Source organism: Copadichromis virginalis, linkage group LG23 (assembly GCF_057382275.1).
Source record: "Copadichromis virginalis isolate Kocher_CV1m ecotype Utaka linkage group LG23, C_Virginalis_male_GT1.1, whole genome shotgun sequence".
Classification (NCBI taxonomy): domain Eukaryota; kingdom Metazoa; phylum Chordata; class Actinopteri; order Cichliformes; family Cichlidae; genus Copadichromis; species Copadichromis virginalis.
Window position 1 is genome coordinate 28,350,182 of NC_140639.1, and position 15,226 is coordinate 28,365,407.

The following is a 15,226-nucleotide window of genomic DNA, read 5'->3' on the forward strand; positions in this document are numbered from 1 at the left end:
TCCCAGTAGACTCTGCTTAATTTTTAGTCTTTACCCCCCAGTGTACTTTTAAACCAGACGTGATTCTCTCACATGCATTTCTGCACAGCAAAGAAACATTAATGAAGCAAGATGAGACTCCACCGATAAATCTCAATAATTTTATTGTCTTTGTTCTCATGAACTTTTGCGAGATCTCGCAAAAGTTTTAGCCGTATTCTTTGGAGGCCGCCAGCTCGAAGCCGACCGGGAGGTCGAGGCACGATGTGCCAGGAAAGCGGTGTTCCTCCCGGCTGTTGTAGGTCTCGACCACCCGTTAGCTTTGAGATGGTGGGTGTCAGATCTCCGAAAATGTCGGAGCACTTTTGCAAATATGTGATGTCTTGTAAACCGAGCAGGTATCTGACGTTTACACAACTACATTCACACCTCAAAATATCTTAAAAGTGTATTTTGTGACCCAGAAAGAGTAATATTACAACTAAGTAGCTGCCGCCTTTGTTGGAATTCAACTTTTGCGAAATCTCGCAAAAGTTTTGCGAGATCCCGAGTTAGTTTTGCGAGATCTCGCAAAACTCCGTCTTAAGTTTTTTTCTCCCATGTCCCCTGCAGGGCTCCGTAGAAATCAAACTGGTCCACTGACCAAGGTCATTTTCTGAAGCACTTTTCCAATAATGCAAATGTTTATAGGCCTATATCTACCAAAATATATTTGAGGGCAAATACTTTGCAAAATGTGATGTGTTAACATGAAATATGTTTGCAAATAGCCACAGTTTATACCAACTCTACTTTAATACATCAATGTTATACCACACAGTATATCACATAGACTTAGAGGGCTATTTAAGCTGATTATAAAGTTGACAAAGTATTTAAATCCTGTCTGTTTGTCCTCACACATGAAGAATGAACCTCTCAAGTTTGGCATTCACCCCAGTAAGATTTTACAAGTAAGATGCTTCTGGAACTTTATCTGTACAACACATTATGGACATTCATAATCTGACATAAAAAACATTGTAATTTTGCCCAACGTGATTCTTTTTTCCTAATAGAAATATCTCTGGCTATATATTCTTTTATTTATTACTACTATTTATTACACATAATATATACACATATATTTGTTTTGTTTTGGGTTTGTTTGTCCTCCGAAGCCTCCGTATTATTCTCTTCCTGTATTTCCAGGATTAGTTAAAGCAGACTTTTCTCCAGTGGTTTATGCAACACCAACTCTTCTTCATCCTCATCATCACAGTTTGATCCAGCACTGCTCTATCTCACAGTGTTGGTAGCAGTGGAGGAGCGGTGTCTTCGGGTCCTGCGGGTACAACAACTTTTTAGGTGGACAAGAAGAAAAAGACAACCAGTTAGAGCAGGGGTACGTCACAACGCAAAGCTGAAAGAAGAACTAAAATAAAATAAAATGGAAAAAGTCCATCAAATTAGATCTAAATAAAAATTAAGTGAGAACAATACAGTATAATAAAATAATGCTGATAAACTTAAACAGAGTAATCTTTTGTGGATTCTTACCAGCATTTACAACAAATAAGGCCAAACGGGAACACCAGAATCCATACAAATGGTAAGCTCAGTAAAGCCCGATTCCCTAAGAAAAGTTTTAGAAAAGGAATAAATTAATTTTACAAGAATTATGTTTTCTAGTCTTTAAATACGTGTAAAATAAAAAAATAAAAATAAAAAAAAGATGCACTGCCACAGTCGCTGTTGTTTTTCATATATAAAATGTAATATTTAATCATATATAATTTGTTGAGCTGATAACTCACTGATTAAGAGTGGATTCAGGATTTTTTCACTGTATCCATAGCTGACTGGGTTTTCCAGCTGACAGCTTATCAAACGCTCTCTGTTTGCCTGCAAATGAAGAGAAAAAAGGAGCTCATAAACACACACTGCATTTTATTTAGAAATAAATGTCCTTGTTTTGTTTACCACATATTGAATTTTACCATTTGCCAGTCACTGAATTTGTTTGTGGCGCTCAAATCTGTCAGAACTTTCCCTCCAACTTACTGACTTAATTACCATGAAGCTAAAGATAATCATTTGATAGTCTGAATGTATTCGTTTTCTGATTCTTTGTTTGAAACATGCACCCTAATTGTTTTGTTTGTTTGTTTGTGGGTATGTGTGTCCGTGGATTTGGACGTGCCAAGATCGGTGTAAGACCCAAATGCAGACTCAAAAAAAAAAAAAAAAAAAAAAAAAAAAAAGGCAAATATTACCTGAAAACGCACATTTAATATGGTTTATTCTTCAGGAAATACAAAATTCATGAGGAATTCATCAGGTTGTATACACATAGGGGATAAAAACAGCTGATCAGTTAGGTGTACAGTGGTCCCTTGCTATAACGCGGTTCACCTTTCGTGGCCTCGCTGTTTCGCGGTTGTTTTTGTTTGGTGCAATTTTGCATGCTTTTTTTCCTTACAGCACATTGAGTTCTGCGTCCTGATTGGCTGTAGACCATTGTCAATCAATCTCATGCTGTGTCTCCCGTCCAGTGCAGAATGCGTTCAGCTTGTCAAATTAACATAAATCTTCGATCTCTAGCAGTGTGACTCTGAAGTGCTGTACTGTATGTTTGTAAGTTTTCTCCCCAACAAACATAACAATGTTGACGGTTTGGTTTCATTCTATAATACTGGACCTATTTTTCTACGAAGGTTTGAATTTTGAGAGTGTTTAAACAATAGAGAAAAGTGTGAAAATGTTCATGACTGTCTGAGAAAAGTGTCTAAAGTGTGTAGTGAGAAAACAAAGTTGGCTACTTCGCAGATTACACCTATATGGCAGGTTATTTTTTAGAACGCAACTCCCGAGATAAACGATGGACCGCTGTACTGCAAAGAAAGTTCAACACAGACAGGCTTTCTTTTGCTTTAGCTAGTTACAAAATGTAAAACCCCAACCAGAGATAACAGGTCATCAACTTTCTCTCTTTTTTTAATCGCTGCTGTTTGTTTCTCAAATGAAGGCTGCACACTGGTGGTCTGAAAATCTGGATAACTCTTCTGTCAGTATACATAAATCAGCATTTAAGCTGTTATCTTCTTTGGTCTATAAGTGTTTCCATATACAATATATTATATATGTAATAAACTGAAGATTTTACTTGATGGTCACTATTGGTCTTTAAATAATGAAGGAAAAGCAAACGGGTTCTTCATACATTGTGTAAAGGCCAAATGCACATAAAGCTGCGATAAAATGTCTTGAAAGTATTTCGATTAAAAAAAGTTTTGGATTCATTAGGTTTGGATAAAATGACAAAAATAACCAACAGAGCTGTCATGTGATTCAATAATCAGATCCTGTTTATACCTGTGTGATGTTGAACTGACTGGTTGGAGACTGTTTCACCATGTCACCTATCATCCAGTAATAGGTGATCGGTTTGGCATCATCTGTCACGTTGGGTTCACAAGTGAGAGTACAGTAGGTCATCTCAGGGTGGCACCATGTGGACACAGTAGGATTAGGGACAGTGGCTGGTAGAAAAGAGAGAAAACCAACAAGAATTAGACTTAAAATCAGGTGAACTAGTCCGTGCTAGCTAGAGTATGAATTCCTCCTCCCACTTACTGATAACAATGATTTCCGTTGTGCTCATGACTTCATCATTAATCTCCGCCGTGTAGCTGCCGCTGTCGTTTAGAGCCAGGTTTGAGATCGTCAGGACCCCAGTGGAGGTATCCACCTCACAGCCATCTAAAAGTATGAAGTGAAGGTATCATCGTGGATCATTTCAATATATTAGCACAGAAATTACTTTAAACTTCATAGTTTAAGGTGCTAACCAGTAGAAATTTACATCACTGGAATCCGAGATTTATTTATACCTCATAACGTTGTCTGTGAAGGTTCTCAGTCATCCAGGTCATCGTAGTTTAAGGAGCTCGCAAAGAAAAATGTCTGGACTTCTTTAAGTTGCTTGAAGACGTTTCACGTCTCATCCGAGAAGCTTCTTCAATTCTAAGGTCAAATGGTGGGGAGTCCCAGATATAAACCTAGTGGGAGTAACCCCCCACAGAGGGACAATAGGACCCCCTGGTAATCCTCTAATCACCTGAGCCAAGGTGTGAAACTGGGTGTGGGTCACAATCAGCCAGGGTTTCAGGTGAGTTCATTGTGAAACCTGGCCCCACCTTATCATGCGAATTCCTGAGGTCAGATGGCCAGGATGTGAGTGGGCTTTAAGGCGTCTGGGGAGGGAACTCAAAACTGGATTATAGATGGCAGACAGTTGGTGTCGTAAATCACCGCCTCTGTTCAAAGATGGTCGCTCACAGTGGACATAGATGGCTTCTTTCACTCCTCTTTCAAACCATCTGTCCTCTCTGTCCAAAATGTGAATATTGGCATCCTCGAAAGAGTGTCCTTTATCCTTAAGATGCAGATGGACTGCAGTCTTGTCCTGTGGAGGTGGCTCTTCTGTGTTGTGCACTTGTGAAGTGGCTGTTTGTCTCTCTAATGTAGAGGTCTGGGCATTCCTCGCTGCACTGTACAGCATACACCACATTGTTAAGTCTGTGTTTTGGAGTTTTGTCTTTCGGGTGAACCAGTTTTTGTCTGAGCGTGTTGCTGGGTCTGAAATACACTGGGATGTCATGCTTGGAGAAAACTCTCCTGAGTTTTTCTGATACACCGGCTACATATGGGATGACAATGTTGTTGCGTCTGTCCTTCTTATCCTTCCTCGCTGGTGTCTGGTCTTCTTTTCTGTGACTCTTTGCTGACTTTAAGAACGCCCATTTAGGATAGCTGCACGTTTTGAGTGCTTCCTTTACATGCGTGTGTTCCTTCTTTTTTCCTTCAGGCTTAGAGGGAACATGTTCTGCCCGGTGGTGTAGGGTCCTAATTACTCCAAGTTTGTGTTCCAGAGGGTGATGTGAGTCAAAGAGGAGGTACTGGTCCGTGTGTGTGGGCTTCCGGTAAACTGGTTTGAAAGAGGAGTGAAAGAAGCCATCTATGTCCACTGTGAGCGACCATCTTTGAACAGAGGCAGTGATTTACGACACCAACTGTCTGCCATCTATAATCCAGTTTTGAGTTCCCTCCCCAGACGCCTTAAAGCCCACTCACATCCTGGCCATCTGATCTCAGGAATTCGCATGATAAGGTGGGGCCAGGTTTCACAATGAGCTCACTCGAAACCCTGGCTGATTTGGACCCACACCCAGTTTCACACCTTGGCTCAGGCGATTAGAGGATCATCAGGGGGTCCTTTTGTCCCTCTGCGGGGGGATACTCCCACTAGGTTTAAATCTGGGACTCCCCACCATTTGACCTTAGAACTGAAGAAGCTTCTTGGATGAGACGTGAAACGTCTTCAAGCAACTTAAAGAAGTCCAGACGCTTTTCTTTGCAAGCTTCTTTGAATACCTCATAACAGTTTAAACAAAAAACCTACCCCAAAGAATCTACTTAGCCTGTTAATGAAGGCTTAAGTTACACACTCCTTGCAACCTCTGGTTGCTATTGAAAGATATTTTGTCTTTGGCCAGTTGAGTGTTTGCTGAAGGTCCCTGGATGTCCCTGGTTGAATACTCACAAAGAGGGTGCTTCACCACAAACCTCCTGGTGCCAGAAAATTAATTCTGTCCATCTTGGTGTAGCAAGTACAGTGGCAGAAACATTCACTCTCTCATCTAAGTGACTTCTTCAGGTCTTTTTCAGTGAAGTCACCGAAAAAGAGCGAAGAAGTCACTTGGACGAGAGACTTCTACTCACTGAATATGTTATGTTCAGATGGACAGAATCAACTTACTGGGATTTTCAAGACTGCTTGTGATTGCTTTAGTCAACATCAGATTGACGTGGAAACCAATAGTTTGCATAAAGGTGGTGAATTGTCTGTGTGACTTAAAATGTAAATAACTTGCCAACTACCCACGCAGTGGAAGTCAAAGTTGAAAAAATGCAGGTACTTTTCTGCCACCCAATCAGTCAGAGAAAACACATTTTTATGTGGCAACCGATGGTTGTCAGGCAGTCAACAACTAGTCTCTAGGTCGGCGTAAATATGTCCCTTAAAAATATTATTTGAGCAAAGGTTTACGTTTATTTAAAGGTCGTCAGTACCAAAACCTTCATGTTTGGTGTAACTTCAGGGGTTAAATTAAAGGAAAGATTTAAGGATACTTTTAGGCTTTGTAGTTTTACAATGAGAGTCATGACTTTTTTCTAAATACGCTACAAACATTAAAAATATGTAATCTGTGTATGTATATGGATTTCAGTCTTGAGTGAATGTACCTCGGAAGTGCCAGGAGGTGAAACGTTGTTGTCTGGTCCACTCCAGAGCAACATCCTGATCATGTGTCCACTTGATCCTGGTGATGGAAGCAGACACAGAGCCTGGTGTGAGGACGACTTTGTCACCCACTTTCTTGTAGACGCCTTCTTTCTCTGCAAAATCAACATATTAAGAGTTTCACATTCAATTCTTTAAATGCATAATTGCTTTAATTTACAGTTTGGTCTTGTGCAATGTAGACATTCAGGCTGTGGGGGCAGCAGTATAAGTGTAGATGCTCAGACCTCCCTCTTCTCATCCACCTCCTCCAAGTCTTTTGAAAATACACCGAGGCATTTCCAAGCCAACTGAGAGGGCTTGGAAGGATGTCTACTCTGAGATCTTCTCCTGTTTGTATCTGTGGTTATATTCTTTTGGTAACTACCCACAGCTCATGGTCATAGGTGAAAGCATGGCTCGACCAGCCATCAGCAACAACTCTTCGCCCCAGTGAAAGCAGGAGATAATGAAGAGAATAGAATCACATCATCTGCAAACAGCAGAGATGAGATTCTAAGACCACCAAACATGATCTGCTCCATCCCTCGGCTGTGCCTAAAAATTACTTCCAGAATTAATGACAAAGGGGGTGGAGTCCAACACCCACCATTGTGAGCCAAGCTCTAACTGTTGATCACGGTGTGACAAAGTGGCTAGGACAGAATTCATTTGCCATTTGTCACTTGCATATATTGTTATTTTGTGTTCTGTTATCCTATAATCTATCCATAATGCTTTAATGTAAACACAGCACATGTAACCTTGGCTCTGCATACTATCCCGGGTCTGTTTGTGGTAGCATTGGTTATATTTATTTCATCTGTGCAAATGTACTTAAAGCTAAATGTCACTTCATCATTAATTGATTTGCATCTTTCATTTGTTTATGTAGTTTGGTTATACTTACCATTGTGTGTTCCTTTGAGCAGGTCCTATTTGTAAAACAGGTATGTGTGAAGGGCCGCCCCAGTACTTCCTGATTTTATAGAATATGATGTCACTGATCATGTCAATTGGGTGTAACCATATGAAGGGGTGCTTATTTTGTGTAAAAATTTTATTTCATTTTAAAATAACCTCATGAGTCAGATTAGGTGAAGAGATTGACTTTTCAAACTGTTTAGTTGGGTGAATGAGTTTGTTAAGTGGAAAAATGATTTTATTCCTGTTTCTTTGTCTAGACTGTGTTATTTAGTCTACCCTGTTTTCCCAATGATAGAGGTTAATGAGATCCAGGTGTGAGTGGAATTCTATATAAAGCAGGTGAGATTTTGACTCACAGGTTCTTATGTTTTGTGAAACAATTGTTGAAAGGCGACGCCAGAAAATAAAGAACACTTAAAAGAAACTTGAACAGTCTGCAGATGCTGTCTTCCTATTACCTTTCATGCTGCTTATGTTATGCTACTTCACACAGGGATCAAAAAGCCACTCCCGGATAGGGATGGGTATCGTTTAGGTTTTATCCAATACCAGTACCAAACCGGTACTTTTGAAACGTGCCGGTGCTTAAACGGTGCTCGAACCAGTGCTTAAAGAATGGAGAACACAAAATTGGTCCAAAAACCTCTCATGTTTAGCTGTTTTTTTGTAAAAAGATAACAATGTTAGCCTTTTCTGCAGCTATAGGGGATTTATGGCATCACTCTTGGCTGGAAGCAGTGCTTAAACAATGGAAAAAACAAACTTTGTCCAAAAACCTCTCATGTTTAGCTGTTTTCCACCTTTTCTTTGGTCATTTTAGCCTTTTTGGCCAGGGTGAAGGGAGTATCTGCCATCGAACAAGAAGACAGCCGCATGTAACTACGACGGTGTTTGCTAGTTCACCTTACGTGCATTAATGTAATAATGTGGCCTACTCAGCGTAAATTACACACGAACAACATTAAGCTACTCACGCAGAGAAGAACGGCTGCTGCTGCCGCCATCATCATCATCATTCGTCACCGTCATCATTTCTGCTACACTGGCAGGGCTAGGGGCCAGGACTCTCCTCTTTGGGTTTTTGGGGGATGTTGCTAACTCCGGGTCAGATAACAGGCAACCCACCCACAGTAGATGCGCACGGTGTGAGGTCTCGCAGCAAGCTATCAAATACGGTGCATTTCTCGGCTTTTAACAAAATGCTATAGGCAGGTGTTTCATCAGATTCGAGGAGTTACCTCTTTTGCACAGTATCACCTTAAAGCACTTGTTGCAGGCTGCTGAGTTTGCATCTTTTGCTGTGAAGTACAGCCAGACTTTGACCGCTTCGCTTTGGGCATTTTTAATCTGTAGCTGTGCCATGGTAGACACCGACCACTGCATGAACCATTCTGACTCAGTGTCCCCAGCTTCTTATTTACTCTATAAGAAAAGGCAAATTTATACTACTTACAGTACTTATTGATCACGCTAAATAGCTTAAGCAGCAGATCCACTGTAACTATTTATGAATTTATGGACATGAATTCCATGTGCAAAACAAAAATGTACAAACATTCTGTCATGGTCCTGAGTCTTAGGACTCAGTGTTTTGTGTTTCCTTATGCTTTTGTTCATTCCGAGTGTGTATTCTGTTGTGATTTTGCCATTTGTTAGGTTTCTGTTCTTTGCCTGCCTGCTCCCACTTCTCTGTGTTCCCTCTGTCTGTCCATGGTGTTATTGTGTCTGCTCATGAGTCTGCCTGTCAAGTTCAGTGTCCTGTCTGGTTTTCTGTGTCTGTTAGTTTCCTGTTTTATTCTGAAAGTTCATGTCTCATGTCAGTGTGTTCAGTTTTACCTCTCCCCTGTCTCGTTAGCCTAATTGCTCCCAGCTGTGTCTCCCTCCTGTGGCCCATTCCCTGATTACTCCCCGTGTATTTAAGCCCTGTGTTTTCCTGTGCTCTCTGTCGTGTTGTCTGTTTAGTTCCATGTCAGTCTGCATTATTCTGTTACCCTGTATTCATTCTGCGTCTCTCTGCCATCTCTCTTTGTGCATTTTGCTCCTCCTCCCGTGAGTGTCTGGTTTAAGTTTTGTTCTTTAGTTTTCCCAGTTTAGGTTTGTTTACTCCCTGCTCTGCTCTTCCTGTTTTGTCACCTTCTCACCGCTGTAAATAAACACTCACTCACACCCCAGCCAGTACCTGCATTTTGGATCCTTTTTTTCAATACACCACACGATTGCCCCCAGCTGTGACACATTCATCTTGATGCTAAAAAATGATACATCTGCCTTTTACAACATTGTACTTTTATGTGATGAATCTATTTATTACATCACTAGTAAATGAAGTGAAATGTACAATACTTTGCACTGAAATCTAAATGAACATACTTGTGAAAAATATCCTCTTTTACAGCATAACACTGATTACCATCGAAGTACAGCAACGATTTCCTTAGTGAAGTGAACCATTCACCACAATCACAGGTTTCTGTCTTTAACAGTCTCAGAGTTTTTTTCTTTCCTTGTCTGTACACATGGATTTCTCCAAAACATGTGTCAGTCTTAATTACTGATAGGTTGCTTTACTGTAATAAGGAGCCTTATTTACAGTTGTGCAGCACTGGTTTGTCTCGTTGTTTCACAGTATTACGTTACCAAGATGTGATGGTAGCAAAAGTGTCCATTAGGGGTCAAACGCTTTAAACCTTCAGAAGACCCTTATGAAGAGAACATCGAGGGAACAGTTTACCCTGCCCGGGATAGGGTTACCGGGGCCCCGCCCTGGAGCCAGGCCCGGGGAGGGTGCCCGAGGGCGAGCATCTGGTGGCCAGGCCTTAGTCTATGGGGCCCGGCTGGGCACAGCCCGAAAAGGAGACATGGGCCCATCCTCCCGCAGGCCCACCACCCGCAGGAGGCGCCATAGGGGTCGGGTGCATTGTGTGCCGGGTGGCAGCCAGGAGCGGAGGCCCTGGCGGAGTGATCCCCGGCTGCCAAGACTGACAATAGGGACATGGAATGTCACCTCTCTGGTGGGGAAGGAGCCTGAGTTAGTGCGTGAGGTTGAGAGGTACCGGCTAGATATAGTCGGGCTCACCCCTATGCATAACTTGGGCTCTGGAACCAGTCTCCTGGAGAGGGGCTGGACTCTGTCTCAGTCTGGAGTTGCCCCTGGTGAGAGGCGGCGGGCTGGTACGTTGGGGTTTTTCCTGGTGGATGAGAGGGTTTGTTCCCTGCACCTTAGGGTCGGGGAACGGGTCCTGACTGTCATCTGAGCTTATGCGCCGAGTGGCAGTTCAGAGTACCCAGCCTTCTTAGAGTCCCTGGGGGGGGGTGCTGGAAGGTGCTCCACCTGGAGACTCTGTTGTCCTGCTGGGAGACTTCAATGCTCACGTGGGTAACGACAGCGAGACCTGGAGGGGCGTGATTGGGAGGAACGGCCTCTCTGATCTGAACCCGAGCGGTGTTTTGTTATTGGACTTCTGTGCTAATCACAGTTTGGCCATAACGAACACCTTGTTCGAACATAAGAGTGTCCATAAGTGCATGTGGCACCAGGACGCTCTAGGCCGTAGGTCGATGATCGATTTTCTAATCGTATCACCAGACCTGCAACAATATGTTCTGGACACTCGGGTAAAGAGAGGGGCTGAGCTGTCAACTGATCACCACCTGGTGGTGAGTTGGATCAGGTGGCGGGGGAGGACACTGGACAGACCCGGTGCATCTAAACATGTAGTGAGGGTGTGCTGGGAAAGTCTAGCAGAGGCCCCAGTCCGCGAGATCTTCAACGCACACATCCGGCAGAGCTTCAACAGCATTCCGAGGGAGACTGGGGACATTGAGTCCGAATGGACCATGTTCAGCGTCTCCATTGCCGAAGCTGCTGCATTGAGCTGCGGCCACAAGGTGGTTGGTGCCTGCCGTGGTGGTAATCCCTGAACCAAATGGTGGACACCAGAGGTGAAGGGAGCCACCAGGCTGAAGGAGTCCTATTGGGCTTGGTTAGCCTGTGGGACTCCGGAGGCAGCCGACAGGTATCGACAGGCCAAGCAGAATGCCGCTCGGGCAGTGGCTGAAGCAAAAGCTCGGGTGTGGGAGGAGTTCGGAGAGGCCATGGAAAAAGACTTTCGGACTGCCTCGAAGAGATTCTGGCAAACCGTCAGGCGTCTCAGGAGGGGAAAGCGGTGCTCTACCTGCATAGTGCTGGCGGAGCGCTGCTGACGTCGACTGGGAAAATTGTCAGGCGGTGAAAGGAATACTTCAAGGACCTCCTTAATCCCACTGACACGTCTTCCGAGGAGGAAGCAGAGTCTGGGGATGAGGGGAATGACCCGCCAATTTCCAGGGGCGAGGTCACTGAGGCAGTTAAACAACTCCTTGGTGGCAGAGCCCCTGGTGTTGATGAGGTCCGCCCCGAGTTCCTGAAGGCTCTGGACGTTGTAGGGCTGTCCTGGTTGACACGCCTCTACAATGTTGCGTGGAGATCAGGGGCAGTACCCCTGGACTGGCAGACCAGGGTGGTGGTCCCCAACTTTTAAGAAGGGAGACCAGAGGGTGTGTTCCAACTACAGGGGGATCACACTCCTCAGCCTCCCTGGGAAAGTCTATGCCAGGGTGCTGGAAAGGAGAGTTAGTCCGCTAGTCGAACCTCGGATACAGGAGGAACAATGCGGTTTTCGTCCTGGTCGCGGAACACTGGACCAGCTCTTTATCCTCTCCATGGATACTTGAGGGTGCATGGGAGTTTGCCCAACCAGTCTACATGTGTTTTGTGGACTTGGAGAAGGCATTTGACCGTGTCCCTTGGGGTGTCCTGTGGGAGGTGTTGCGGGAGTGTGGGGTGTCTGGTCCATTGCTACGGGCCATTCGATCCCTATACAACTGTTGCAAGAGCTTGGTTTGCATTGCCGGCAATAAGTCGGACTCGTTCCCGGTGGGTGATGGGCTCCGCCAGGGCTGCCCTTTGTCACCGGTTCTGTTCATAATTTTTATGGGCAGGATTTTTAGGCGCAGCCAAGTGGCGGAGGGCTTTCGCTTTGGTGGCCTCAGAATCTCATCTCTGCTTTTTGCGGATGATGTGGTTCTGTTGGCTTCATCGGGTGAGGGCCTCCAGCTTGCACTGGAACGGTTCGCAGCCGAGTGTGAAGCAGCAGGAATGAGGATCAGCACCTCCAAATCTGAGGCCATGGTTCTCACCCGGAAAAGGGTGGAGTGCCCACTCCGGGTCGGGGATGAGTTCCTGCCCCAAGTGGAGGAGTTCAAGTATCTCGGGGTCTTGTTCATGAGTGATGGGAGAAGGGAGCCGGAGATCGACAGACGGATTGGGGCTGCAGCTGCAGTAATGCGGACGCTGCACTGGTCCGTCGTGGTGAAGAGGGAGCTGAGTGTAAAAGCAAAGCTCTCAATTTACCGGTCGATCTACGTCCCTACCCTCACCTATGGCCACGAGCTGTGGGTAGTGACCGAAAGAACAAGATCGCGGATACAAGCGGCGGAAATGAGCTTCCTCCGAAGGGTGGCTGGCCTCTCCCTTAGAGATAGGGTGGGAAATTCAGCCATCCGGGAGGGGCTCAGAGTAGAGCAGCTGCTGCTCCACATCGAAAGGAGCCAGCTGAGGTGGTTCGGGCATCTGACAAGGATGCCCCCTGGGCGCCTCCTGGGTGAGGTGTTCCGGGCATGTTCCACTGGGAGGAGGCCCCGGGGCAGACCCAGGACACGCTGGAGAGATTATATCTCTCGGCTGGCCTGGGAACGCCTTGATGTTCCCCCGGATAAGCTGGAGGAGGTGGCTGGGGAGAGGGAGGTCTGGGCCTCTCTGCTTAGGCTGCTGCCCCGCGACCCGGCCTCGGATAAAGCGGATGGAGATGGATGGATGGATGCTTCAAACCTTTCAGTGTTTCACGATGTTATCAATAATTTTAAATATACTAATAAAATTAAAAGTGGTAGGTTACATCACAAATACTTTGTTATTATTATTATTATTATTATCATTTTTAATCAGTTTTGTAGCTTAACAGCACATTAAAATAATTAATTTTATTTATGAACATTTGTTTATATGGCAGCGTTACTGTCATTGTGTATTCTTAAAACTTAAAGCAGCACAAGTGAAGCCTCGGGCAGCCGGGCAGACTCGAAACAAAAGAATGCACAGTACAGCTTACAGGACGTTAACATTATTCTGGATAGTAAACATATACTATGAGACTGATGACGAGGAGGAGTAAAACACACTTATACACAAACACACCACATCAATAAAAATGGTTCTTTGGTGAAGTTAGGCACAAACTGTGTTGAACATGCTTTGCTCTCTGGTTCTGGTTTATATTCAATAAATATGTCATTTGTCACTTCATTTGTTGTACCTGTAGCATTTTTTGTATGTATGGCAGACAGTTCCGTGGTTGTGGTTGGTTGCCAAAAGTGCAGAGTATGACTTTAATCATGAATACAAACATTATATATAAACATGTTATATTTTTGTTTGCTCACCTGAAACTTTTACTTTGTACCAGTGGGACTGTTTCACTTTAGAGTGAAAAGTACACTAACCTGTCCCAGTCCTGTTTTTTCTAATTATCTATCAAACTTCCACACAGAGTATCCAAAACTCACCTGAGTTACCACCCAGCGTCTTCCAAGCCACCACCAGAATCATAAAACCCAAAGAGCACGATGGTAACATCTTCCTGAATTAATAAAAAGAGCTGGTAAATAATCCACCATTCTGGTGCAAATCCCACAGATAATTCTAGGATGTGGAAGTTGTTGGAATAAAGGGAATAAAACAGGTCGCAGGTGCTGCTAATCTAGAGAAAGAAGATCTGACATTAAAATGAAAGTCAAATTTAAAAAAAAAAACAGGAGGAAACAAATTCTACTTTGTGAAGAACTGGTTGAACAACTTCCAGAGCAGGTTGTGGCAAGTGCAGCACATTTTTATTTTACACACAGTTTACGTGTGTATTTGTGGTGCTGCTCTCTGTTTCTACTCCAGTTGTTTTCAGTGTAAACATTGTGCTCCGTGCTCTAAATGATTCACTTTCACGCTGTGGTTTCTCAGACTTTTGTAGATCTTAAATCTGCTAAAATATTGTGCCGTTTTTTTCGACATGCATTAATCACAAGACAACAGTACGTCTCAATTTTTGCTACAAAATAAAGAAATGCTGCTTTAATGACTTTTAAAGCCTCTAAATATTGTAGCAACACTTTCTAAAAAAAAAAAAGAGTTGCTGAACACAAAATTGCCTTTATACTCTTGTACAGCCAGGCCTCCTGTCATTTGTCTGTATCACAACACAGGGCTGCATAAAAGGTTATACCCATCTTCTTCAGTTAGGCTAAATCTACATTTCCTTGAAAAAAAAATAAGACATTTTTATTAAGTATATTCATTTATTATTTTGGTTGACTTATTTAAGCTTTGAAAAATGAAGCACTCAATAACTCAAGCAACCTGCCTCAGGTTTACTTAGTTTCACATTTGGCTGATGCACAAATATAAAGGTAATGTTAAAGTTCTCACCTCAGTGTATAAAATAAGGCAAATAGTTAAATTGTCAATATCTTAATATTAAGGAAAGCTGTCTTCCCTTTCTGAACACCAGCAGCAGTTAAACCTGCTACAAGGCCCCTGTGAACAGGGAAATACTGTAAATGTACGCTCTTATTTAACCACAGCTGCATAAACTGTCTAACAGATTGCTTACATGTAGCCATTATAGTTTTGTTTTTTTCAGCTTGTTAAAACAACTAGTTGATCCACCAATGCTGCAGCTAGTACTGAAAAACACTGAAAGAGCGTATATGGGCTTCTCTTCATTGGCCCCTCTGCTAAATCCAGAATCAAGTTTAAAATTCTTCTCATATAAACTCTTGAATAATTAGGCCCCATCTTATCTTAACTACCTTACAGTACTATATCACCCCAATGGAGCACTTTGCAGACTTCCAGGACTGCAAGCTTACTTGTGGTTCCTAGGATATTTAAAAGTAGAATGGGAG

The 15,226-nt window shown here is 43.4% G+C and overlaps 1 protein-coding gene across 1 annotated transcript; it reads right to left on the minus strand.

The window, feature by feature from the left end:
- Positions 1-750: 750 nt before the first annotated feature.
- LOC146681082 (uncharacterized) lies at positions 751-14,049 on the minus strand. Its single transcript, XM_085448281.1, has 7 exons — positions 13,835-14,049; positions 6,268-6,420; positions 3,595-3,720; positions 3,334-3,500; positions 1,776-1,863; positions 1,519-1,594; positions 751-1,318 (listed from the first exon to the last, which is right to left on the minus strand). The coding sequence occupies exons 1-7, from the start codon at positions 13,902-13,904 to the stop codon at positions 1,258-1,260; spliced, it is 741 nt and encodes a 246-aa protein (XP_085304407.1). The 5' UTR covers positions 13,905-14,049; the 3' UTR covers positions 751-1,257.
- Between the last annotated feature and the right edge of the window lie 1,177 nt (positions 14,050-15,226).

Excerpts from the sequence above, each read along its gene's own strand:
- LOC146681082 (XM_085448281.1), bottom strand. The coding sequence starts at position 13,904 with ATGTTACCATCGTGCTCTTTGGGTTTTATGATTCTGGTGGTGGCTTGG. Across the intron at positions 6,421-13,834 it reads GACGCTGGGTGGTAACTCAG|AGAAAGAAGGCGTCTACAAG; the intron begins GTGAGTTTTGGA and ends TTGATTTTGCAG. Across the intron at positions 1,595-1,775 it reads CCTGAATCCACTCTTAATCA|GGAATCGGGCTTTACTGAGC; the intron begins GTGAGTTATCAG and ends AACTTTTCTTAG.